The 27,342-nt window shown below is 37.0% G+C and overlaps 1 protein-coding gene across 2 annotated transcripts; it reads right to left on the bottom strand.

Annotated features, from left to right (window-relative positions):
- Positions 1-2,152: 2,152 nt before the first annotated feature.
- On the bottom strand, positions 2,153-24,602 carry LOC131806043 (lysosome-associated membrane glycoprotein 1-like). Of its 2 annotated transcripts, XM_059129926.1 has the most exons (5): positions 24,092-24,602; positions 6,599-6,967; positions 6,319-6,540; positions 3,053-3,396; positions 2,153-2,937 (listed from the first exon to the last, which is right to left on the bottom strand). In XM_059129926.1, exons 1-4 carry the CDS (start codon positions 24,144-24,146, stop codon positions 3,062-3,064), a joined length of 981 nt encoding a protein of 326 aa, XP_058985909.1. In that variant the 5' UTR covers positions 24,147-24,602; the 3' UTR covers positions 2,153-2,937; positions 3,053-3,061. The 2 variants fall into 2 exon arrangements, with proteins under 2 accessions (XP_058985909.1, XP_058985908.1); XM_059129925.1 differs by having other exon boundaries at positions 2,153-3,396.
- Between the last annotated feature and the right edge of the window lie 2,740 nt (positions 24,603-27,342).

The following is a 27,342-nucleotide window of genomic DNA, read 5'->3' as shown; positions in this document are numbered from 1 at the left end:
TGGAACGAGTTTTGCAATTTCCAAAAAAATAAAATTCGAAGACAAACTTAATATAAGGTGGAGGTTATATAAACTGTCTCTTGCGTCCTTACCATTTCGATCGATGGCTAAGTACTGAAGGGAGGGATGATATTGAATTTATCAGATTAAGTGATGACGAGGAAGAGGTGGAAAATATTGAGCATATATTGTACATCCGTTCAAAACTTTCATACCGGAAACAATGGCTGCTGGGCTCTGATGTTATAAACCAACTTACAAACATGGACCATGTTCAACTTTCCCAAAAATCTTAATGGTTTTGAGCAGAGCTGCACAATACTCTGAACGCCAGATCTTATACATATTCAATAGTCATCTGTCGCCTGCTTTTCCCCGCGTATTCTCTTGCTGCATCTCTGCATTTCCTTGTTTCTAAGTGAAGTAGCTGTCAATCATACCTGGAAAGCAAGTATGCCTAAATATATGCCATACATAGCATTGAGGGTATATTATGTTCGTTATTCCGTTTGTAACTCATCGAAATAATAATTTAAGACCCTACAGAGTATATATATTCTCGATCAGCGTAAAATTCTAAGACGATTTAGTCCTGTACGTATGTCCGTCTGTTGTAATCACGCTACGTTCAAAACGAATTGTTCAACGGAATTGTCTAAAAATTCACACAAGGAGTTGCATGTGAGTACTTTATCCCCTAGCAGAGAATTGTCTATATAGGTCCACGATATCGTGTAGTCCCCATATAAATTTACCCCCCGATATTCGGTATTTTGATGATTTCAGCTAAATTTGTCAATGGAATTGTCATAAAATCCACAAAAATAGTTCCTTGTGGGTACATTACCCCTTGGATGAGATTTGTCTATATACAGGGTGAGATGAAAAAACTGCAACCAAATTCAGACTGATGTAATTTCTAAGCCACTCGTCCGACAGCTGTTAAAATTATTCCAGTGACAGCTCATTATATTGTTTACAAGCGTGAGAATTTTCCAGGAAAAATGTTATTCGTGATGGAATTTAAGCGTGATAGTGTGATTTCTTTATATTTGGCTGGAAAACCGCTCTAGCATTTAAATGTCAATAAATCGTTTGTGTCTCGTACTATCGCTCGTTACCGTGATGCTGGTAGCCCGTAGCCCGACGTCAAGGAACTGGACGGAAGAAAAAAGCAACATCAGCAGAAATTGATCGAAACCCACGTCACAGTAGCCGAACATATTGCAATATTCCATTCGGCAAATATTGAAAAATGAGCTCGCGGTTAAGCCACTGAAATTCCAAAACGTGCAAGGGCTTACACCACAACAGAAAGAACATAGATTGAAAAGAGCTAATAAGTTGCTTCGCTTGGCCGAAAGTGGTGAACTGCCGAATTTGGTTTTCTCCGATGAGAAAACATTCGTTGTCCAGCAATTTGTAAACAAACAAAATGATCGTGTTTACTTGCCAAAGAGGTCAGCTGAAAACTAAAAATGTGCATCTTCGGTTGCCCACCAGAACTCAAGCGCCGGCCATGGTGATGCCGCCATAACAGCCGACGGTCGCTCTCCGCTCGTAATAATCGACCGTGGCATCAGAATAAATGCCGAATATTATCGTGAAAATATTCTGAAGGATGTATTAAAGCCTTGGGCACGCAAAGATTTTGGCCGCAGACCTTGGACATTCCAACAGGACTCAGCACCATCGCTCTCAGCACGCGCCACCAAAGAATGGTTACAAAATAAGCTTCCTCGCTTCATTTCCAGCTCCACCGAAATGTCCGGATGCCAATACGTTGAACTATTGTGTCTGGAGTATGTTGGAAAGCAAGGTTGGCGCTAAAAAATACCAAAGTGTCGATCACCTCAAGCAAGCGCTTCGCCGGGAATGGGCCAAAATACCGCAGAGCAACATTCAAGCAGCGTATGACGGTTTCATTGGCCGTTTGAATAATTGGTAATTCGTGTCAAAGGTGAACAATTCGAACAAATCTAAACTTATTCTAAAATTTAAAAGCTATTTCCGACATTTTTAGCTTTCATTCAATAAATTTAAAAAAAATGTAAAAATTATGGCGTTTGACCTTGTTGCAGTTTTTTTATCTCATCCTGTATTTTTAAATTGTTCTTTTCCTCAATCTGATATAATACAAATTACATTCCGCTTTTGTTTTTCTTTTTCCAGTTAAGGGCTTTATTTATTTATAATAATTACGATTTTGTTCTTTAAAGATACATGATTTGTTTCTTGGTTTTTCTATTCGTTTTAAATTAAGGCCAATTTAAAAATTGATATCTTTGCTTTACACAGTTGTGAATAATAATTTATAAAATCATATATTTTTATGTATTGTATTTGTTATAGGCAATATAATTAGAAAAAAAAAAGAACTATGACATTGTAATCAATTATTAAACTAATTTCGGTAGCCGACGATATAAATGTTTTGGCATAACGAAGAAGATCCAGGAAGATTATAGAAATCATTATTAAACAAAACAACTCACGTTGAGAGCGAAAAGAAAAAATTTACACATTTGGTGTTGTAGTTTTTGTAAAACAAAATTTAATACTACAAAAAAAAAATAAAACATAAATGATTAATATGAGTGTAGATTGGATAAAATAAAAAAATAAATGGTACACAAAAAATACTAAGAAAATAAAATAATAATAATAATGATAAACTCTAATATGAAGGGGATAGCTAATAAAATCTATTATAAAAAATTGAAACATGTTTTTTGGCTAAATAAAAAAGAAACAGGGATAGGGAATTTTATTTTCGTATTCAGTGGAAATAAAACAAAGCCTATACAAGAAAATTTTGAAACTAAAAAAATAAAAATAGAAGCAAAGTGTGGTTTTAATTTACATTCTTAGGCGTTAACACACGACCATTGTCCCCATGAACTTTCCAACCGCATTTCTGTTTTTCCTTTTTTACTTCTTACAATGATACGAGAGTTTAAGGAAAAAAACGAAAATAAAAAGAGAAATAAAAATTATTATAAAAGTAGATTGAAATAAAAAACGGCTATTCTACTCCATTTTTTCTGCATACTTCATTCGCTTAGAAGCTCATATAACCACGAGAAGTAGAACGACGACGAGCACACAAATATGAGATCAAAACAATCAAAATCAAAGCACCCAATGCGATGCCAACAGCAATTGGTGCAACATCTGAAGTCTCGGAACTGTCACAATCACGAGCGGTAGAGAAACCGGTAGCACCAGCCGCACGGAAGGCTTCTACTTGGACATCGTGCACTTTGGCAACACCAACCACTTGCGAGTCGATGGTCTCAGTCAAATTCAAATATTGTGGACGGGTACAGTGATAGGACATCTTCAATGGAGCACTGAATTCATTGGAGCGATGTATCAATTGTACGGTTTGGTTTTCTGGAAAAAGAGAAATGTGGTGTAATTATTATTAATTATAATTATTGTAAAAGACATTTTTAAAAATAAACTAGAGCAACAAAACCAGGATTGTTTTTACACCCTCGACCATGATTTGTCAATTATTTTTTATTGTAGTGTTTGTCGGCAACAGTATCCTAAACGGGTTACATAGGCGCTTTGCCTTCATCTTACTAAAAACACTCCTTAGCTTTTAGCTTGGCTATAAAGACTTCGTGGATTTCAGCTGGTCTACAAATATTCCTTGGGCTTAGGCCTTAATTTGGTCTAAAAAACGCATGGCCTTCAGCACGTCGGGCCTTTAGCTGGTTTAAAAAGACTGGGATTCCGATCAAAAAAACCCGTCTATAAAGGTTCTTATGTCTTTTGCTCGTCTGTAAAGACCCACTGGCCTTTAGAAAAACTCCTAGACTCCCTGGCCTTCAGCTCGTCTATAAAGCCACCCTGGCCTTCAGCTCGTCTATAAAGACTCCCTGGCCTTCAGCTCGTCTATCAAGACTCCCTGGCCTTCAGCTCGTCTATAAAGACTCCCTGGCCTTCAGTTCGTCTATAAAGACTCCCTGGCCTTCAGGTCGTCTATAAAGACTCTTTGGGCTTCAGTTCGTTTATAAAGACTACCAGGCCTTCGGCTCGCCCGAAAGGCTACATTTACAGAAAGTAGTCTGCAGTGAGATGGCTAGGTTTGGTATTTAAAAATAGGCTGTGTAGTGTGGGGGCCTGTACTTAACGCTGGGCAGACATTTTGCACATATTCATGGGTTGAAACTTCTGTACAATCATACGTAGTTGAGCCAACACTACCATATGATGTCTTTCTGCTGCAATGGATAGGTAAAAAGCTCTCTTATATCATTGGACCTTCCTCTCTAGATAATGCAGGTCTTTCCTGACATATAAAGATTTAGATGACTCACACGGTAGCACCCAAGCAGGTACTGTAACGAAAGAAAATGTTTATAAAGACATTAGGGAAGAACCTTCGCCCCCTTATGTAAATGATCCAGACTCGTGAGGGGACACCCTGCTACAGTTCTTGGGCGGCATTCTGACAGGTCTCCATTGTATTGCACTAATGTTCGTAGACCACTTAAAAGCTGCATAACTAACCATAGACCGACCTATTGATATGATGAACAAGATATTATAGTCTGCGACCCAAATGCTGCCGCTTAGCGCAATGAGGAACTTGTTCCTACTATTCAATTTGTCACAGATGTTTTCGAATGTGATCCCTAAGCTCTTGGGGTAGTGCTATGAATTCTGCGCCCCTCAACCTCTACATTCAGCTGTTTTCTCATATCCGAAGAACATGTGAATAAAAGTGTAGCCGTTGATTTATTTGCGGATAATTTCATATTCCCCTCGTGAAAGACGACAAACGCTAGGACGACTGGACCCAACGTTATGATCGTACAGTCGTCCGCATAAGTAACGATCTCATTACTGTCTGCAGATCGCTGAATATCACATCAACTTGGGGAATTCCCTGTTTCACTCTTGGGGGTTTGGACTTATTCTTCCGAATAATTATCAAGAGTTTTAATTATCAAAAGTTTCATACTCGGCCGGAGGGTAGCATTCTCGACACCCTCGAACAGTGTGGCGTGATTTTATGTATCAAAGGCCTTTGAAAACTGATGAGCCACAAGTACTGTTCTATGGCACAGCCTGTTCTTGTTGAAACTTCTACTAATATTTGTGCAAACGGCGTGTACTGCTGTTGTGGTACTGTGTTGATGACGGAAACCATTCTAATGCTGGGGAGGACTAAGGCTTCAAAAGTATTTGCTGCTGGCGACAAAATCGAAATCGCCCGCTATATTCATGTTTTAGTTGTAGGTTGGTGTGCCTATTCAGGAATTCATTTAAAGAAACCTATCGATAATAATGGGTTCTGCGTCTAAGAAAATCGTTAGACTTACTATCTCTCCCCTATCAAAAAGCCCCATATGTCTCTGGGGAAAAACCCTTATGTTACCGACGGCAAAAGCGAAATCGATTTATATGTTCCTGTTTTAGTAGTAGGATAATGTGCCTAGGCAGAAGATGCTTTTGGTACATCCCATAGATGATAATAGGGTCTGAGTCTCAAAGAACGTTAATGTTGATATCTCTCATCTACGAAAAATCATACGTCTCATGTTGTATAACAGTCTTAAGCCCTAGGGAGGAGTAAAGCCTTAAGAATATTTGTTACTGGCGACAAAAGCGAAAGTGCCTAGTCAGGAGATGATTCAAAGAAACCTATTGTTGGTGATGGAATCTTAGAGCATTACTACCTCCCACCTATCATAAAGCTTATGTCTCCTGTTTGGCAACAGCCTTATGTCCCATATGTCTCCGGGAGAGGAGTAAAGCCTGAAGAGTCTTTGGATTGGTGACACAATCGGTTCGGATTTTGGTAGTAGGTTGATGTGACTGGGTCGAAAATGCTTTTGTCAAACCTATAAATGATGATGGGATCGACGTCTGTGATTTTTAGGTATCTATCTTAGCAGAGTTACACATGAATATGAGCCCTCCTCATATATATCTCTCTAAAAATAACTCAAGCCACATAGGTCTGTAATAAACATAACTGTGCTTTTAGAGGTAATATACTTTTAAGTTTACAACTTATATGAAGGTCTAGATACATAAAATGATTTTTTCTCGCATAAGCCATAGGCTGGTTTTCTAGGTAAAATTATGGGCTTAATTAAGAGAGGCAACTATGAATTCCATCGGTTTTTAACAATAAAATCCAGCAGATAAATTATGTCAGAAGAAAAACTCCTCTTGTGTGTTAAAACCTTATTAAAATCCATATTTTATAGAGTTAATCCCTTTAACTCAATTCCTTCCAGACAGGAAAAAAACGTATACTCCTATCTCGATCTTCCTCCTTCCAATCCAACTCACCTTTAGCATCTGGGAAGGTGGTGTTCAACAATGGCAAGGTAAACATAATCATTGTCATGTTGGTCGTGCCATTGCCACGTTCGAAATTCATCACCATAATGTGTTGAGCATCGGCTGGACCCCAATTGATTTGCATAGATTCTGTGGTATTTTTATCACAGTCTACATGATCGACGACGGCATCCTTGGGAATGTTATACAAGCCATAGACCATTTTATTATCTGGGAAAGAAAAGATGTTCTATTATTGTCATTATCAATTTGATCGATTATCCCTTACCTTTGGTTTCATAAGTGAAATTCAATTGAACTGCCATTTTGACCATAATACATGTAGAGTTCCATGTTGCCACATCGGGTTGAGGATATGGTTTTGGGGGTTCAGGCTTAGCTGTGGTGGTGGTGACTGGAGCTTCTGTTGTGGGTGTAGTTGTATCGGGTGCACTTGTAGTGGTCGTGGGAGCAGCTGTGGTTGTTGTTGTGGTGGTCGTAGATGTAGTAGTTGGAGCTGCAGTAGTTGTAGTTGTAGTGGTCGTGGTGGTGGTGGTGGAAGTTGAGCTAGTGCTTGTTGTTGTTGTCTTATGCTTCTCAGGCAAAATTGTCGATGAAGGTACCTCAGCTTTGCTCAAATTTACGCTCATTTGAGCCGCTAAAAATTTAAGGAGAAAGGAAAAAATGATTAGAAATTTATTAGGTAAATGATAAAGTGTCAAATATAGAAAGCTAAGAAAATCGACAAAGAAATCATTAAACAATTTGTCGATTTTTGGCTCAAAGGAATGGGTAAACTAGTGGGCAGCAGTGTGGTAGGGCAATATAACTTATTGCAGGGACGATTAGATTTTTATTTCACACCCACCAATTTTGGCCTACTAATTCTCTTCAATAAGAAGTTAAATAGTATCAGTTGGTTTTGCCGACAGATGTATACCCCCAGACTTGACTTATGATTATTCCAACTGTGGGGGAGGTTACGAAGCAGTTGGCCGATATTGTTCAATTCGTTGCGGACCTAAGACTGATATAAATACTACAACGTGCCATATTTGAATATCAGATTTCTGGCTAAGTAAAATATTTAGATATAGCAAGTTATAATCGCCGACTTGTTTCGCAAGTTATGACAGATATAAGTATAGGAAATTGTGACCCTTTGAGGTTGAGGTACCAGAACGGGTTGGCAGATATCTACCATCTTCACATCAGATTTTGCGTTAGCAAAAATGTTTGAATGTCTGAAATTTGAAGACAGTTGTATGCTTATTTCGGGTTTTATTAGCATTTTGTTTTCCAAAATTTTGAACCCTTTGATGGAAGTAGCCGAAAAAGTGCGTCGATTTATCCCATTTCACAGTAAATCTTGTATTAGTAAAAATAAGGGGATGTATGAAATTTGAAGAGAACCGGGTGCTTATTTCGGATTTTATTATCGTTTTGGTTTGGAATGGTCCGATCTCTACCACCTTTATAAAAGATCTCGTGTTTACGGATATATTGAGATGTGCTAAGACTGAATGGAATCGGATGTTAATTTCACGTCTACTGACCTCCATAGATATTCAAAATTTTGACCCTTTGTGGGTGAGGTACCAGAAGGAGTGGGCCGATATATTCCACCTTCGCACCTGACCTTGGATTAATAAAAATATTGTGTTTTGTGTAATTTGAAGACAATCGGACTCTTACATTACATTTTATTAGAGTTATAATTATTCAAAATGTTGGCCCTTTGTGGTGAAGGTATTTATGGAGTGGACCGATATTGTCCATTTTCGCACCTGACCTAGCACTGATGCAAATATTAGGATTTGCAAAGTTGGAGCAAAATCGGATTATCCTTTCTCTTTCTGGGCAGTTAATTATTTTTAACATTTCGTGGAGGAGGTTCCAGAAGGAATGGACTGATATATCCCATCTTCACAACAGACTTCAGGTTAATAAAACTATTGTGAGGTGCATAATTTGAAGAGAGCCGGATGCTTATTTCGGACTTTATGATCGTTTTGGTTATTCAAAACTTTGACCCTTTTGTGGGGGCGGTACCAGAAGGGATAATTGTGTTATGGAAATATTTAGATATGCCAATCGGATGTTAATTTCGTGTTTTATGAGCTTCATGAATATTCGCACCAGCTAGCCAGAGAGATGTACGGACGGACGGACATCTCTAGATCGACTCCAAATGTCCTGAAACGGAATTCTTCCAAAGATACCTTGGGTCGATGAGGCACGTTTTTGCCGTATCAAATGATATATACTCTATATAGCCATATGGCCGAGGGTATAAAAATACATGTGGCTGATCGGGTTTGATGATTTTATGTACGGAAGGAGAAGAAACTATTTACCCAAAAGGTATCTATCCAATTCTAAATTTCCGCCACAAGCAAACATTTAAAATTGGGCCCTAAAGTTTTGATCTTAACGAAAGGAATATAAGCTTGCAAAACCACCCTAAAATATTTAAATAAGCCAAATGCTCTAAAGGTTATCCCCGAAAAGGGGCCAATTATTGAATTACGCGGCAAATTCAATAATGAATCGGGCGGCAAATTCTTTTATGTTTTTCAAATCAATAATCAAATTGAACTTTTGTTCAGTCCTTCAGTGAAACATCTGATTGGAGAGGTGCATACATATATATCAGGCCCATATTAAAGCCACAAGGGTCGTTTATTATTCAATAGTTAATTTATAAAATTGATAATTGCCAAGATGACAACAAAAAACATAAGCACACAAAAAAAATCACAATAACTTATACAAATTAAAATAATAATTTGTCATTAATCCAAATGATAAGAAATATTGAAACAATATATATATATATATATATATATATATATATATATATATATATATATATATATATATATATATATATATATATATATATATATATATATATAAAATTGGAAACAACAATGTTATAGGATGATGTGGGATGACGAAGGAAGCACCAACATATCCAGATAATTCCAACAAAACAAATATATACAATTTTAAAATATTAAATTTCCAAACACACAAAGTTTATCTTCACATACACACACTGTAAACAATTGCATTTAAGCTATGACTCATTGCTTTTCATTGCCCTGCTGCTTTGTTGAAAGGGTAAATTTACTGTGACACACACACAAAATCACTTACAATTTTGTTTATTGCGATTATTTGGCTGATGATGCATAAAGAAGTTTAATCGCGTTTTACAAAAAAAAAAAAGTTCGCTAATAATCACAAAACGAAAACAAAACAAAAACACTACTGGTTGCCAAGTACAAAAGGAAGCTTAAAAGCAAAACCAAAGTATATCGCATTATAATAAACGGCAGCAATGAATGTAATTTGAAACCAAAATCTTGGCAAATTATTTAAAATGGCCAGACTTGGAAATAGAGCACAATTGCATTAATTTTAGTGTTGTTATTATTTTCATTTGAATTGGACTTTAACCTCCGGACAATGGCAAATGTGTTAAACTGTCGAAAGCTCGACCTTCTCTCTGATAGATTTTATAAAATAGAATTTTTATCCAAAATTAATATAACAACCAATGCACATTCATATTCATATTGCATTGCAGCCCATATCCCCACCTTAATTTAGAAGAGAACAGCACCAGAATAGGCCCTGACTTATGGAAGACTTTCGATATAATAGCTTATAACGACAAGCTGGTTAGGGGTGTCGAGAGTATTACTTTCCAGACAAATTTAATTGATTATCCAACGTAATCAATTATATGTGTGGACATCAATCATACCTGGAATTGCGGATCAAGAAGTTCAATACCCGTAGAGTGAAACCCCTGTTTAACCTCAGCCTTTTCGGAATTCCTCGACTTCCAGGCGGCATTGAGTTCGATATCTATGCGGATCAGACGATGACATATTTGAGAGGTTTAAAACCTATCTCATGGAATATAAAAATATTCGCCACTTAGTAAACGGCTAATAGAAGGCATTTGATACGGTCAATCATGCCATACTGTTTGAGAACGTGCAGAGAACCATCCACCGGCCAAGTTTGAATCGTTGGATAATCAACTATATGTGTGGCCGCCAGTCGTACGTCGAATTCCGGAACAAGAAGCCCAAAGACCATAGAGTGAAACAGGGAGTTCCCCAAGGTGGGGTGATATCTGGGGAACTGTTTAACCTCCGCCTTTCCGGAATTCCTTGCCCTCCAGACGGCATAGAGATCGTAACGTATGCGAATGATTGTACGATCATGGCGTCAGGCCCAGTGGTCGATGACATATGTGAAAGGCTGAACCCCTATCTCGCCGAGCTTGCCGCATACTTCCACCCGAGAAATATGAAAATATTCGCCACGAAATCAAAATCGGTCACAATCTTTAACACATGGTCTGCGGAGATGAGAACACAGCAGGCCGAGGGGAATTTAATACCGACCACGAGCTACCCCAAGATTCTAGGGGTCACATGTTCAAGTCGTCCGCGCAAGCCACAGCTATCTGTGACAAGATGAAAAGTAGGAACACGGTCCTCAAGGCGCTAGCCGGCAGCACTTGGGGTGCGGACAAATAAACCTTGTTGACCAGGTCTGAGTGGCAGTCATATCGATGCAGTCGCGGATGCTATTAGCGGCTATAAAATGAATGCCGTCATCGGAGTCCACCCCCCATCCATTTCAGCTGAAGAACGTCAGCTGCCTAGACAAACCAGGGTAGTTCTGGCGCAATTACGTTCAGGATGGTGTAGTCGTCTCAATTCGTATTGGGCACGAATTGATGAAGATGTGCATGAAGCCTGCCCGGCGTGTGATACAGGCCCGCACAATACGCTGCACCTCTTTAATTGCACATCCAAACCTACCCAACTCACTCCAGAAGATCTCTGGCTACAGCCCATTAAAGTAGCCGAATTTCTAAACCTGGAGCTGGGAACAGATTAGCAGAACGCAAACACTTGCATGTACTACTGCTACAACAACAACTAAAACACCCCTACAAACTGTTTGTGTTACCGTGGGAGTCATACAAACCACCATATTGGGAATAAAACTTCTGCACCCAGGCGTGTCAGGAAGGAACTATACATACGCCATACCTCAGGTCGACTTACAGACCCTCAACGAGAGCATAAACCCTATAAGAGATCTGAGAAACAAGAAAACGTACAGCAAAGAAGACTCTTCTGCTAAACCAAAAAGGGCAATTATTTCCTTTATGCACGGAGAGCAACCTGGCCTTGATTGTATGCCACTAGAAAAGGAATTTATAGGTCAGAACAAGTACATCCAGTGTACGACTTGTAGTCTAAGCTCCCAAATCTTCCTTACAATGTTCCTACATGAATAGAGTGCAACTATGTCCCCTTTTCGTGCACTCCTCGATGTTTCTGTCCCAGTATTCCTCTCCGACGAAGTTTTGTTTGTAGCTGTAATCCTAACATCTTCGCGGATGGTTTAACTGAAGTCCTCTCTTTGGCACTCAGATGGGGTCAAACGTTGATGGGGGCAGTACGACAAGCAAAATTGACGATGCCGTCTTCCAGCGGCAAGGCGTTCTCAGAGAACTTGAGGTGTAAAGGATTCCGCCATAAATCAAGAGGCCAAAAGTAGAAGGGGCTAGTGTGCAAAAAATTATCGACCACGGGTTTTCAATGTTTATAGAGAGGGAGAAGATTCGCCCCTACCTGTGACATCTTACCATTTTGCCAAACTTCCTCTCTCGGCATCTGACCCCAAATAGCACTAAAAACTCGCCTGTGAGTCATACTTCAATCGCTGAATCACTAACAGCTGAGGTTTTAAAAACACATAAAATGTTGGATTTGTGGCCTCGCCTGCACACTCAACCACAGAGCCAGGCACCGACTTAATGAAAATGTTACACCTCCCAAAAAGAAATTAAAAAACGAACAAAAATGTGTCTACGATGACATTAACGTTAGCGGAATCAAACAAAGAACACCGGTCCACCGCCATATCACATATAAGCATGGAACCGCGAACTGAAGATCTACATAGATAAGTTATTAGGGTATTGATGATTCAATATAAACAAATAATGAAAGACTAGGATAAACTGTACGAGGAGGTTGGGAAACTCAAATTTTGTGGATTCAAGTTTCTGTGACATTTTAGTGGCTGTGGATCTTCTACCCCATCGCTGAAGGATAGCCTCAATGCTACACAAAATTATGCCCCAGAAATTTGTGAATCAAATTAATTTCACCATATACTGGTTTTTTTAAGTATGTGGCTCCACAGAAGATTTTCTACCCCCTAATGAGGTATTTTGGCGGGGATTTTTAATTTAACTGGGAGGGAGTATCATTACTTACGTCCACAATCCACAAAGAAACCGATAATTGCCTCGTTGATTTACTTTTGTCTCAGTGAGTAACAGACAAGGACAAGAATATAGGGACAGGCAGCCTGAATTGACAGAGAGCCCAGAGGCAAAATTCTCGCTTGATATCAAACTAATTTCGGCGCAAACAACGCATGGGAGATTGAGTTTGGCAAACTCTTCAGAAAAGAGGGAAGCAGATACATAATCTGTAGTGCTGATGGGAATTCAAAACAATAATGGAAAATTTACATACCTATATACATTATGCTATACCTCTGTATTTTACTTTGTACGTCAACAAAATATGCATAAATGTAAAGGTGGTCCTTTTCATGTATTTGGAATTTCGCCTAGAAGTGACAACATGGAAATGTCAATCATTGCCTAGACGACTGGATAATGGTTGACTCAGATCTTCATTATAATATATATGCATTTAATATTCATGCATAGTATATGCCAACACCATATTATAATCGAGATTCAATAATTTTTATCATTTGTGGTATTTGTTAAAAAAAATGTAAACAAAAGCCACAATCATTATTTTGGAGTAGACATATTTACCTACTAACCTCTGTTGTTAAAAACAAAAAAGAAACAGATAATCTATCTAATCTTATCATTTAGAACAATGTGCTATAGTATAGGATTTACTTACATATTCCAGAAGAACAAAGAAAACAACAACATGGTAAACAAATAATTTGAAGATATTAAAAAAATAGGCAATCCAACGTTTACCTAAATCCACACGAAGAGATCGATGGAAGCTAATGGGGGAAAGAGTATTCAAATGATGTGTACAAATTTGGGATGCATAAAATCTTATCCATTCCGATGCCCTCATATTAAAAAAAATAATTTTCAGGACGGACAAAAGCACTCGTATCTGAATTTCTTGCTGTCATCATGCGATAAGACAAGCCTCTAATACTCCTATTATTCATAATCTCGGATCGATTTTATTAAAAAAAGCAAACATCTTTAGAATAGCTCATATAAGATAATGATTCATTTCTATCGAGATATAAATGTGCTGGAGGCGGGGAAGAAAGTGTGGCTAATAGTATTGATCATCAAGATTGATTTCAATCAAACTCATTGGCACCGCTGACCCCTCATTTCCGCCCACTTCCATTCAAAGAGAACTAGATAACACACACTAAGATGTAGTATACTATTTCCTTTGCCACTCCCCTCCACTGATCCCACTGCATGATGCATTTCTCATCTGGCTTAATTTAAATAAAGACATCACTAAAAAAAACTCTGGACAATGAGAACAAAGGTGATTAGGGAGTATTTAAAAAAGAGATGGCAAAAATTAACATTCATATCTACGAACAATCAGACTGACTGTGTATATTATTTTAAACCATCCCCGATACAAGTGTTGACTTAAACGGCATATACAGTTAAAGTCAACACTTGTATCGGGATAACTAAATAAATAAATAATGCTCTGTGTGTGACTAAAAAGATAAGAACATGAAAGAGACTACAAGTATAGTATGCTTCAATTAAGATAATTCTATTTGAACTAAGTGGCCTGCGGGATACGAGAAAAATTGACGGTTGATTCTTAAGTTAAGGTGGTGATTCTTAAGATGGCTGGTTTCGCTTGTAAATATAAGGGTGCGGAATTCTATGGAAATTTTGGAAGAATTTCTCTTTGAAGTTTTCAGCGTCCGCCAAGGCATCTTCGCAAGTAATCAACCACGCTGGCCCTAACACGAATTATATTTTCGTACAAAAATATGATGCTGGAAAGTCTGTAACCATCGGCGTGCATAGAAAATTTTTTCGAAACATTCCGGTTTAGTTGAGCAGTTTTGAATGCCTATTTAAGAAGATGCAGCCTTTCAGGTGGCATATCGGGAAAATATTTTGTGTTATACCATTAATTCTGGTGCCGATCTCAGAATCTCATCTTCATTTGTCGAGGCAACTGAAAGGCGGGAGATGTCAAATAAGAATATTTACTCTTTTTTTATTGAATTAGATCAAGCCTGATCGACAAGTCAGTTGATCTAGACCGCCGACGTAGCCAAAACAGTACATAATTTATATGGAAAAGTTCGTTGCATATGTCGAGACAATATTCTGTGTTATGCCAATAATTTGGGTCCAATACTAAACCATGAAGGCAGCTGGAATGTGGGTCACATTGGTGGAAGACATTCATTCTGTTTTAAAGATCCAAATAATTTTACAAGTAGCATGGCTACCGGTCGGTTTTGACATCCTAATCCGCGGAACTTAGAAGTCATATCTTGGTTTCTTTACTCCCTCTCCCTTTATAGACGACATCGAAAGAAAGATTTGTGTGATCATGAGATTGTTGACAATGGACAAGAATAACTCCATAGACAATTCCTGCCCAAAATATTTAAATTAAGACCATTAGTTTATAGCCTGAAATTAGAATTTCCGAACTCTACAAATACATGTCACAGTTCGTGGAGACATAATTCTTGACAGTGTACAAACAAACCTCCACAACTAGGGGATTAAGACCTGGCCCTACGGAGAAGGTCGCTATCTCAGCCAAGAAAACCATGTGAATTCCTGCAATTCCTGAATTTTCCGTACTCTTTGCCTCCCAAATACCGACTTCGAGATAAAAACATGCTACAATTCGATAGAGTAACTATTTTCGGGAGTGGACAAGAATAGCTCGTCTAATATAAATTCAAGCCCTGATAAATTCAGAAGACATCCAACGAAGAAAATTTCGAAATGTAAATTCGAGGACAATATCCGACGCTAAAACAGCGTACATAATCTTTATCACATAGACGAGGAGATGAGAATGGAACTGAGTATGCAGATCGAGAACGTAATTCCGACCACGTACTATTTTGACAGGATGTTTAAGTCGGCCGCGCAGACACAGTTATCTGCGATGAATTGAAAAGTAGAAATAAGATCTTTAAGACGCCAGCACTTGATACGCGGACAAGCGGACCTTGTTTACCTCTTATAACGCGATATGTCGGTCTGTGGTTAGCTATGCGGCCAAAAGTGCTCTTCAAAACCTAGTGCAACGTGAACAAAATACAGCTAAGCTCACACATATATATTTCATCCGATTTGATGGTTAAGTCCCCCACGTTCGTAAGATGCACCCCACAAGAATTATGTTTGGTATCAGATATCACATACAGCCCAGTAAAACCTCTGCCAAATTGTATCAAGATCGGTTGAGGTTTGGATATAGCTACCTTATATATCTTCAACCGTTTTCGGGTTAATTGTGCACCAAATGGCAAATATCATTCCAAAAGCCCTGAATTTTGGTACATCCGTCCGAATTCAGTCTAGAAACAGTACATCGAATTCGGAGAAAATCGGTTCAGATATAGCTATAGCTCCCATATATATATTTCATCCGATTTGGGGTTTTAAGTCCCTAACTTTCATAATATGCATTCGACAACAATGATATTTGGTACCAGATATTTTATAGAGCTTGGAAATACCTTTGCCACATTTTATCGAGATCGGCTAAGATTTAGATATAGCTCACATATATATCCTTTATCCGAATTCAGTTTTATTGTGCAAATAATGACTAATGCCAGCACAAATGTAGTGAATTTCAGGACGTACGTTTCCATTTGGTGGAGCTCGGCTCCGATATGTATTTTTTTAATATAATCCTCGAAGTGATATCATGCACTCCATAGCAAAGTTTTTTTGTATAAAAGATGAAAATGTCTACGTCAAATTTAGCGAAAATCGATTTAGAATTGGATATGCCTCCCATATATTAGTTCTCTCTGCAACCAAACTCTAAAGCCTAATCTTAATAGGTGATCTACTTCAAATAAATTATTTTGTTATTGAAGCGCTACTAAATATTCATAGTTGTGTAGGGTATCATATAGTCGGTCCGCTCGACTTTGGTTTTTCAATAAATTAATCTTGCGACTTAGTTTTACGACAAACAATAATAGATTCAAAATATAATCCAAAAACCACAACAGTAGCAACAATAACAACGAGTGCTCATATCAGGATATGCAAACAACCTCAAGAATACAATTACAGGTAGTTAAGAAATGATTCACTTTATGTGGTTGGTCTCAATACGACAAAGGGCAATGTCATAACTTTGCCCTTTTCAAGAAATGTTCATTTCGAACAGTTATAGTATTTTCAGTTGGCATCTAAAAATAAACCACAAAATAATAGATAAATTACTAAACAATATACCCTGAACTTGTTGTCAATTTTACATGAGAGAAAGAAAATCTAATAAAAAACGCCTATAATTTTGTTCATTTTTTCTTCTTCAAAAAAAATGATAAGGGCCTATTATGGTATTGGTCATGGGATTATTAGTCATTTGGCTGCTTTTGTTTTGCATGAACAGAACAAAAAGCAAAAAAATGAGGGTGAGGGTTCAGCCAGCCAGCCAGCATTGGCAATTTGTCTTAGATGTTGTTTATTTTTCCATAGAAATTCTTTATAGAACTAGTTGAATGCACCCGGCTTGTATTACAAATTGCATTTGTGTGGTTGCTGCTATGCCAGCCAGCCAGCATTGCTGAATAAACTAGTTGTGGAGATGAGTATGGAATATATTTTCCACATCTAAAACAAAACACCATTTACAGCATCAGACATTTTTACAAATGGAGCAAAGCCACAGAATGAATACCCATATTATCATTCCGTATGAAACTCAAATCTTCCCTTTGCAATGTGTGAAATAAAAAACTTTCCATAGTTTATGTATTTCTGATAATTATAATTTTGTTCTGTTTTTTGAATTATTATTCGCACATACCGTGCACAGTAAATGCAAACAACAAACCACATATGGAAGATGACTGATAAGTAAAAACTGCTCATGTAAGAATATTATAAAGAGGAATCTGTATGTGTTTTTGTTTAATGTAGCTGTTACTTATTTAATATATATTAATCACAGTTATATATGTTATTTGTATTTTGTATATAGAGATTTGCATTTTACACGAAGGCTGTTTGATATCAACAATAAAACCCTTGAAAGAAAGAGTGCAAAAATTCATTGCGAATCTTAAAAAAAATGGAAAGTTTCCATTTACTTCCTACAAGATATTTGATATATAAAAACCCTGACCACTCCCGGTTTAGGCTATTTATAAAGGAGAATTTAACAACAGAAATCGTTCAATAATGAACACCCAAACCAGTTTGAGCCAGAAAAAAGTGAAACAACGTCAATTAGCAAAAGCAGATATTTATTGAAATTTTATAACACTTATTAGTTTTCGCCCATGTACTAAACAAATTTTATTAGGAATCATAGCGGTGGAACTTCCCGCCACGTTTGAGCCAAACTAAAGAATAAGTTAGAAGCATTGGGAAAGGACGGTGGAGGCTACTCTTTCGCTTTTGTCTCTGAACAATTTTCCAGACTGGGAGCTTAGACCAAAAATCATTTATTAGATGTATTTGCCCATCTTGAGCTAAGAACGTACGAAGGTCCTCTAAAATGGTAACTTTCTGGTATTTTTTGTAAATTTTACATAGAAACCATAAGCTGGGAATGGGAAGTTTGGGCATAAATAACGACAAAGTTGTCAGACAGAGACCAGCAATCCGGCAAATTATTGCGAATACGATATCGTTAAGTCTGAATTAGGACAGTATCTCTGGAGTCTTCTGGGAAAGTCTTCTGCTTGAAGAGGATGTAAAACATGGACAGTAAATAGTCCATGCCTCGTCCTCTAATCAGGGGTTGACTCCTATGAAAGCCAAACCGATTAGCCCTAATGATTCGTCGGAAAACACAAACTCCGACAAATCCATGCTCTCGAAAGCAGAAGGCAATTAAGGTAGAAGGAAGACAGAGCTGTTTCTCCATTTATAAAATCGGAATGGCGCTGAGTTCTCCCGACAGCAAAATTGCCAAAACTAGAGAGGCAAGGTATAAATGGTCACATTGGCGAACTATAAATTACTAAAGTCGATCTGTCGATGGGGATCCTTCGAAAGCCCATGCTTTCAAAGCAGGAGGCAATTGAGGAAGAAGAAGGACAGAGCTGCTTCTCCATTTATAAAATGGAAGTGCCACCAAAGGTGCAAAATCTAGAGAGGCAAGGGATAAAGGGACATATTGGAGAGCGATAAATTACTTAAGTCGATCTGTCGATGGGGATCCTTCGAAAGCCCACGTTCTCAAAGCAGGAGGCAATTGATGTAGAAGGAAGACAGAGCGGCTTCTCCATGCTCTCAAAGCAGGAGGCAATTGAAGAAGAAGGAGGACAGAGCGGATTTTCCATTTATAAAATGGAAGTGCCGCCGAGTTCTCCCGACAAATATCGACGAGTGATAAATTACTAAGGTCGATCTGTCGATGGGGATTCTTCGAAACTCCCTGGGATAAGTAGTTGCAGTTATAAGAACGAACCTAAAGCTAGTAAGCATGATCCCCACTTACAGAACAGGGTTGAATCCAGTCGTTGTCTTCAAAAAAAAACCGACGATTGTGGGAAACCACTGTTTATCGGGAAATGTGGTATCTAATCGCCAAAACCAGAGGCACGAACCACCAAACCAAGGGAGGGCAAGGCTGAGATCAATTTAATTGAACCGCAGACCAGTAAAAATGTTAATTGGAAGAAGAAGAAATTGAAGCCCTTGAAAATGGTTCAGCTGATCGCATCAGTTAATTCATCGGTTAAATCCGTTATAACTGCAAAGGAGGTGAATCAACAGGTGTACAGTGCGGAGACAATTAGAAAGAAAACAAAAGCGGATGCAAGAGTGTTTTCTCCGCTGAGTTACCAATCTCGTCAAAGGTAACAGCCTTAAACGCGACCAAGCCCCCCACCTGCCAGAATGTCGCCCTGAAAACTGCAACAGGGTGCCTCCTTATGACTCCTGTAGACCATTTACATGAGCAGACATGAGCACTTACAAGCCCCACCCAGGCGTGTCAGGAAGGACCTGAATGATCTACAGAGAGGTCCAGCGATATAAGAGAGAGCCCCTAGATCATGAAATCTATCAAGCCGGTCTGTCTGTATAGCATTCATACTGATGCAGTTAACAATTATAATATGAATACCATCCTCGGAGTAAAAGGGTTTCCTTGTTATTTAGACCGTCATTTGATGGATAGATCTTTCCCGCCCAGTTTTTCAGGGAAGACGTACATGATCTAGAGAGGAAGGTTCAAAAATATAACAAAGCCTCCATGAAACATGAATAGTGTGTTCGAAGTCTATCCCATCCATTGCAGCTAAAGAACTCGGCTGTGTAGATAAAACATTGTAGCTTTGGTTTAACCACATTGTGGGTGCTGTAACAGTGAGGACATATCGAGCACAGCTTGGTTATAAGATGGAAACCATCTGTCCAATTATAGCCCTCGGCGGAGTATAATTCGAATAGTTATGGATCGTACTATGAAAGGGCATCGGCGAAACAAGCCCAACTTCCCCTCTATGAAATCACAGCAGAGTTACCAAAAAATAGTTAGATCAAACCATCAAAAATATTTTATTTAAGGATCCATTGTAAATGAGTAATCTTAAATATTTTGAACCGGACTCCAAATCAAGTGTAAGAAAGATGAATAATCAAATTGGGTCTGAAACGTATTAATTAATACCCCCCTTTATCAAAATGTTTCAATTTCTTTTTCAAACAAAAATCTTTCACCAAAAGTCTACTAATTGACCTCCAGAATGCGTCGAAAAAAAAAAAACAAAATTATTTTTATAAGAACAAAACAAACAATTTACAAGAATAAAAAATTATTATGACAAACAAAATTATATAAATAAATAACTGGAAAGTTTGTTGTTGTTATTATTGTTGCTATTTTATTTTTTGCAAGCATCAATAGTTCGTGTGTTTATAATTGTCTTTTCGTCTGCCGTCTTGTTTTGTATTTATTTTCTCAATTCTATTCGCTTTTGTTTGTTGGAGAATCAAATAGACGAGTTGATGAGGCGTTTGTATGGGTCTGTGTGGACGTGTACATTTTGTTGATCATTTGGGGGGAATAACAAAAAAATATATGGAAAAATTCAACAACAAATATCGTACACACACTGTCATATAGCAATTTTTTTTTTGTATCATAAAGCTAAGTAAAAAAGAGGCTACTACTGGTTCATGTAATGAGCAGTAGTAATGCTGTGATTGGACAGTCTAGGCACGTTGATATTGTTATGAAAAAGTCAACTTTTAGGGAATACGATATATCCGCGAAGTTTATTCACAAAAGGGATAATAAAATCTAACTTGCCAAAAAAAAGATAACACTTTCTGTTTCTTTTTTAAAGTAGTTTAAATCATGAGAAGTCATAAACATCAACCAAAAATACATGTAGTTCGGAATCACTTGCCATCTACCCATGAAGATGCCGACATAACAGGTGATTAACATGAATTCTCGGACCAAACCTTCAAAATGTCGAAAATTAGAAAGTAGCTATACATGGGGACTTAACAAGAAATAACATGCTCCACAGAGAACCGAAATATCAAATTGCAGCTGATACAATTTTTGACGAGAATTTAAACAAGCCACTATGAACCGGAATGCCAACCTAGAGCTGCGGCGATTGAAAACTGGTATCAGAAACGAAAAGTGAAAAAAGACACTAAGAACCGGAATTGCCAAATTACAGCTGATGCGATTGAAAATTTGTATCAGAAAATCGAGACGTATGTGGACTATACCAAAAGTGGACCTACATTGACAATTTCTTTCTGAGGAGTTAAACCGTCACCAGAGAAGCTAAATTGTCAGATTACAGATGTTTTGGTTGGAATTCGGAATCAGAATCCTACAAAAATACCGAAAGAAAGAAATAAAGAAAGAAAATCAAAAGGTATCGTCATACGGGGGCTTCCAAAAGTGGAGCTACATTAAATATTTTTGCGAGGAGTTAAACTACCTTCCGAGATGAATGTCCAAATTGCAATTATTCTAGGGAAAACTTGTCTCAAGCCCTAGAAAATATCGAAAAATATCGAGTTATATGGTAACTGGGTATTTACAAAAGTAGACCAAAAATGAAATTGATATGCAGAAAACTCAAAAAATTAAGGGGGTACAGCTATAGGAGGGCTACATCAAAAAGTGGACTTTTTTGCGAGGAGTTAAAAAATCCACAAAGAACACGACTTTTTAAATTGCAGTTGGGAATTGTGGAATAAATAGCGAAAATTAGGAGCTACCATCATATGGGATTAATATCTATGCCTTGGCAAATATATTAAAAATTGCGAGCTCTAATGTCATGCCTTGGAACCCTCTCTACAGTGATATCGCAACGTAAAGACTAACTTAAGCAAACCTCCGATATAAACTATCAGTCTGCAATCTAAACAATGACCCTTTCGTCATCCTGGATTTTCATCGCAAACTCGATAATTCCTAATAGAAAAAACTATGCAGATATGTCATAAAGAAGCCATGTTTAATCGTCTAAGGTTGGTCAAGCCCAATACGAATTGGGGTGACTACGCCAACTTAAACGTGGACCAAAACTACCCTGGCCTGTTTATGCCGCCAACTTTCTTCAGCTGCAATAGAGGGGGGAGGGTGACGGCATTCATAGTGTAATTGTTGATGACATTTGAGACCTCACAGTGAGAAAGAAACTGCCTGATAGGCTTCTTGGTCTAGAGACTCTCCCTTATATCATTGCACCTCTCTCTTTAGATCGCAAAGGTCCTTCCTAAAGTCGGGAAAGTTGTACTTATCATGTAACGGTTTAGATGACTCGTACGGTAACACCCCTACCGGTATTTCAAGGAAAGCAGAAAGAACACTCGTATTTTCACGTAGATGGTTCAATGGTGCAATGAGGAGCCGCCTTGTTGAAGTTTTCAGAGCACGATTCTGGCAGGTGTGAATACTCTTCCACTGCATAGTATTCGCAGACCACACTAAGCAGCCAGAACGACATATCACTTTATAAGAGGTTAACAAATTGTGGGGTGAACACACCCAAGAGGCCGAAATCCGGCTCTATAGAGAGAAGTATCTTCCAATTTAAAAGCATGGTTCGCAAAGCCCTTGTTTGTCGTATTCCAGGTTTGAAAACCGGAAGTTTTAACTTTTTAATTCTAGAACGCATCTTAGGAAATATAGATTGTACCATTATTATAAGAATTAAAAAGAGATAAATATTTGGTAGAATTGTCGATTTCCCCCAGTATTTTTGAAGAAAATCTGTTTCTTTTAAATCAATTTTGAAAGGAGAAGGGCCTAGAGCCCTGCCCGGTATTTCAAAAAAAAAACATGTTCGTTTCGAACCAATTTTGAAAGAAGGGCTTAGAGCACCACGTCAATCATCCTACCACACGTCCCCTTCTGGGTCCTCAGTACGACGACACAATTTTCTTCATCGGGAAGTCCGTACTTTCCTTGTTATGGGCCTCTAAGTTCCGTAAGTACCAGTGTTCCAGTCCGGTGTTTGTAACACTAACCAAGACAATATTTCTTTAAAAAATGAATGAATGAATTTTAGTGGGTAATCGTTCTTAGGCAGGGAATTTAAGACTATCGGCTATAGACGAACTGCAACACCGGCTACGTGACCAAATCCTTTTTATAAAGCAGAGCTATATTGGGTTTTGTGATCGGGGGCACTAGAGCTTTGCATTGATTTTTTATATATTTTTGTAGTCAGGACTCAATTTTCAGATCGATCTCCAAAGGGCCCCTTAATTTTATAGAAAGTTTACATTTTTATCGAACGTTGTTGATTGGAATGCCATCCCATTCATTGATTCCTGTGTATCCAGTATCTTTAAAAAATCGTTGAAAATCTTTCAGCCGCAGGCACATTATTTTGAGATTTTTTGCGTCGATTTTAATTCCGATTTTCGCTGACAATTCTGCATCCATAAAAAATATTATGTATTTTCAACGGAGCCAAGTGTTTCCCTCACTCAGAAATTTAATAGCAAGTTGAATATCAAATGAAAATCAAGTTCATCGTCTGTGGTTATCCATTCATACGGACCTCTTCCCCGGTACGTGACGAACGATTTGTAATTTGTTTGAAATTTGTATTTGCTAATCGAAGACGTGACAAAGGGCTACGGGTAAAAATGTATTTCCCCCTTATTTTAATTTATACAAAATTCAAGCGATCAGCTGATTTATTTCTAATGTCTCTTTGAGGTTACATTGTGCATTTCCATAATGGAAATCTATTTTCCAACTTTGTATTGTCATTGCACCTTACCACTCGAATAGAGGAGAAAAGCGAATGTGTGTTAGGAATCCATAACACACAACAAAATGAAAAAGGTGATGGTGATGATTATAAATACCAGTAGAAGCACAAATGACTGGCGAACAAAGAACTACTAACGACGTTATGTGCAATAGAAAGAATATATTTGCTTGCAATTTATCTACATTCTGCAAAAATGGAAGAAAACCAACAAATTTTACTGCAAATTAAATTAAATTACCTGTTAACAAGCAAGCCGTTGATAGCAGCAAGAAAATGGAGGTTTTATAAAACATTTTTGCTGTTGTTGTTTTTGCTGCAACTATGCAATCAGAATAAATTTAAATTCACCGACGACAACTTCCTTCTTTGTTCGTCCAAAACACACAAATTTCACAATCCAACAGTCAGCTAGCCAGAGGGATTTAACTTTGCTACTTTATTTTTCCAAATTATCGTTAATGCGTTGTAATTGAATGGAGGAGTGAGATTTTCCGTCTTCCTCTCTTCTTTTTTTGTTTTTTTTGCTGTTCTACTCTTTGCAATAATTGTCACCTTTTAACAGTGAGTAATTTAGTTTTGTTGTATTCTTCACTTTCAATTGTTTTATTTTATTTCTTTTGTACAGCGCAAAAAAACACAACAACGACGCACTCAAGTACTGTTTGTTCCAGCGTTTTCGTTTAAATAACAATCAGCAGTAAAAAAATTATTTGTAGGTCTGCTCCACTCAACAAAAAAAATTGATATGACAAACAAAATTTTATGCAAGGGTTGCCATGATACGGGTAATTGAAATGCAGTTTTGTTAGTGCTGCAACATTAACAATAGATGGTGTTGGTGTGGTGACAAATACAACACTGTTCATATTGCTGTGTGAGGGGTCGTGTTAATTTTCAACGTTTTGCGTTTCATACGCAAATCAACCAGAAAAACTAGATAAAGTTTAAAGGTGAAAATACGTAATGCCCCCGACGATTAAATTATTGTTTTTATGTAGATTTGTCATATATCTTACATAACCAATTGCCTTTGTTTATGTAAAATAAATGACTACCAAAATAACGCGTTTTATTAAGACATGTTCGGTTTAAATAAGTACGTTTACATTCGCGAAATCCACTCGATCTCAAATGTCAATCCCATAACATATACGTAAAATAATATCCACTAGATTTTTGAATTCGATTTACATGACTTCTACTCTATGGAATTAACATATGAAAACGTGTAGTTTAAATGCGAGCTTAAATGGTTTCGCGGACTGGTTAAAATTTCGAACTAAAATTGAACTAATCCATTTTCTTTTAAGATAATTTTCCTATCAGGTTGCACCATTAGCAGGTGTTTGAAAAACTATTGCTATTGCTTATTTTATCGGCAGTAATATTTTTTAATTCTGTACATATTGCTCTATTGGAAAATTCAGTTATCGCAGAAGAAACTCTTATGTGGCGTTTCTACTGCACTTGATTCGCTCTCTATTCGTTGCTTGACCCTTAACTATGAAAAAACTACTTAATTCTTCACACAAAATTTCCTGAGCGAACACTCATATTTTCACATTGTTCAAATCAATTCACTCTCAGAACAACGAAAAAATTTGTCCCATCCCTAACAAATGAGAGTATTTATCGAAAAAATAAATTATGACATTTAAAAATTGAAAATAGAAAAAATTAAAGAAATTTTGATAATTTTTGGGAAGACTGAAAATTATGAAAAAACTACAATGTTGAATAGCGTATGTACATTCAAACGAAAGTAAATTTTGTTTTCTCTCTCATCCGAGGTACGCATTTTGTCCACGAGTGGAAATTTCCACAGAAAACTGGAAACAAAATAGGCAATATTTTCAAAATGTTTGTATCGGCAGAAAAAATTGTTTGACGACTGTCTCTCCAGCAGAATTAAAAAACAGAAAAATACAAAAACATGTTAAAAATGTCAACATTTACACAAAAAGTTGAAAACATGAATGAAAATTATAAAATTAATGATATAATAAATCTTTGGGAGAAAAACAATCATTTCTTCTACTCATATTAGTGAGAATTTAATGTATTTTAGTATAAATTCCCATTAAAATCAACAAACAAAATTTTTGAAAAAATGAATTATTTTACTATGAATTACGAATCGTGCCGTGTGAACGGGTTAATTCGTGTACCTAATTCTGAGAGCGAACAACCATGGTAAAATGAAGAGAAGGTAGGTCAACTTTGAAAAAATTGCAAGTATAGAGGTCTTCCTGTTTGGCTTGTAATGTCAGAATCATGGTACAATGAATTCAAGGTAGGGCAGAACTACCATATGATTTAAATTTTTTTATTTTTCTGGCTTAATATGTCAACTTCATTTGCTTATGTGTGTGTCTTCTTTTCAATAATAAAAAATTGTTCAGAAAATATTCAAATTCGGTTGTTTTCAAAATCCTTATTGCAACGAATGCATCGACAAAATCTACAGTTTTTGTCGCGAAATAAACCATAAGACATATATAGAACATGATATTGAAAAGAAATTTTGACCATTCATTCAGTTTTCGCGGTTTTAAATTATTTATTCAAAATCAATACAACAAGTTGTTTGCTTTTTTATTGTTTTGATAGTAATTCTGACATTACAAGCCAAACAGGAAGACCTCTATACTTGCAATTTTTTCAAAGTTGACCTACCTTCTCTTCATTTTACCATGGTCAGAATTACTATCAAAACAATAAAAAAGCAAACAACTTGTTGTATTGATTTTGAATAAATAATTTAAAACCGCGAAAACTGAATGAATGGTCAAAATTTCTTTTCAATATCATGTTCTATATATGTCTTATGGTTTATTTCGCGACAAAAACTGTAGATTTTGTCGATGCATTCGTTGCAATAAGGATTTTGAAAACAACCGAATTTGAATATTTTCTGAACAATTTTTTATTATTGAAAAGAAGACACACACATAAGCAAATGAAGTTGACATATTAAGCCAGAAAAATAAAAAAATTTAAATCATATGGTAGTTCTGCCCTACCTTGAATTCATTGTACCATGCGAACAACGTTGTTCGGTTTTCAATGGAAACATGCTATTACATTCTTGCACTTCTGGAACAGGCCATATATTTTAACAGCTGTCGATAACAAATAGTTAAAATTTGTATCCTTGAAAAAATGTCAAATTTTAAAATTTGTAACAGAAAATTAAAAATAAAATAAACATAAAAAGGAAATAAAAACATAAAAAGGTAAGAAAAATTGAAACAACTTTAGCATAGGAAAAACTATTCGAATTTTCCGATTTTTTCTAGAGATATATATTTTTACCTTGATTCCTTATGGGTACCTAGTGGAGGGACATTGACATATAGGTCCCCGTTTTCGTACAGCCCCCATATAAGTACCATTGTACCGATATTCTGTATTTTGATGGTTTTAGCCACATTTTTCCACGGATTTGTCTAAGAATTGGTATTTGCAGTTCATTATGGGTTCTAGCTT

This window comes from Musca domestica, unplaced genomic scaffold (genome assembly GCF_030504385.1).
Source record: "Musca domestica strain aabys unplaced genomic scaffold, Musca_domestica.polishedcontigs.V.1.1 7, whole genome shotgun sequence".
Taxonomy (NCBI): Eukaryota; Metazoa; Arthropoda; class Insecta; order Diptera; family Muscidae; genus Musca; species Musca domestica.
The sequence above is the reverse complement of the archived record's forward strand: the minus strand, read 5'-3'. Positions and strand labels throughout refer to the sequence as shown.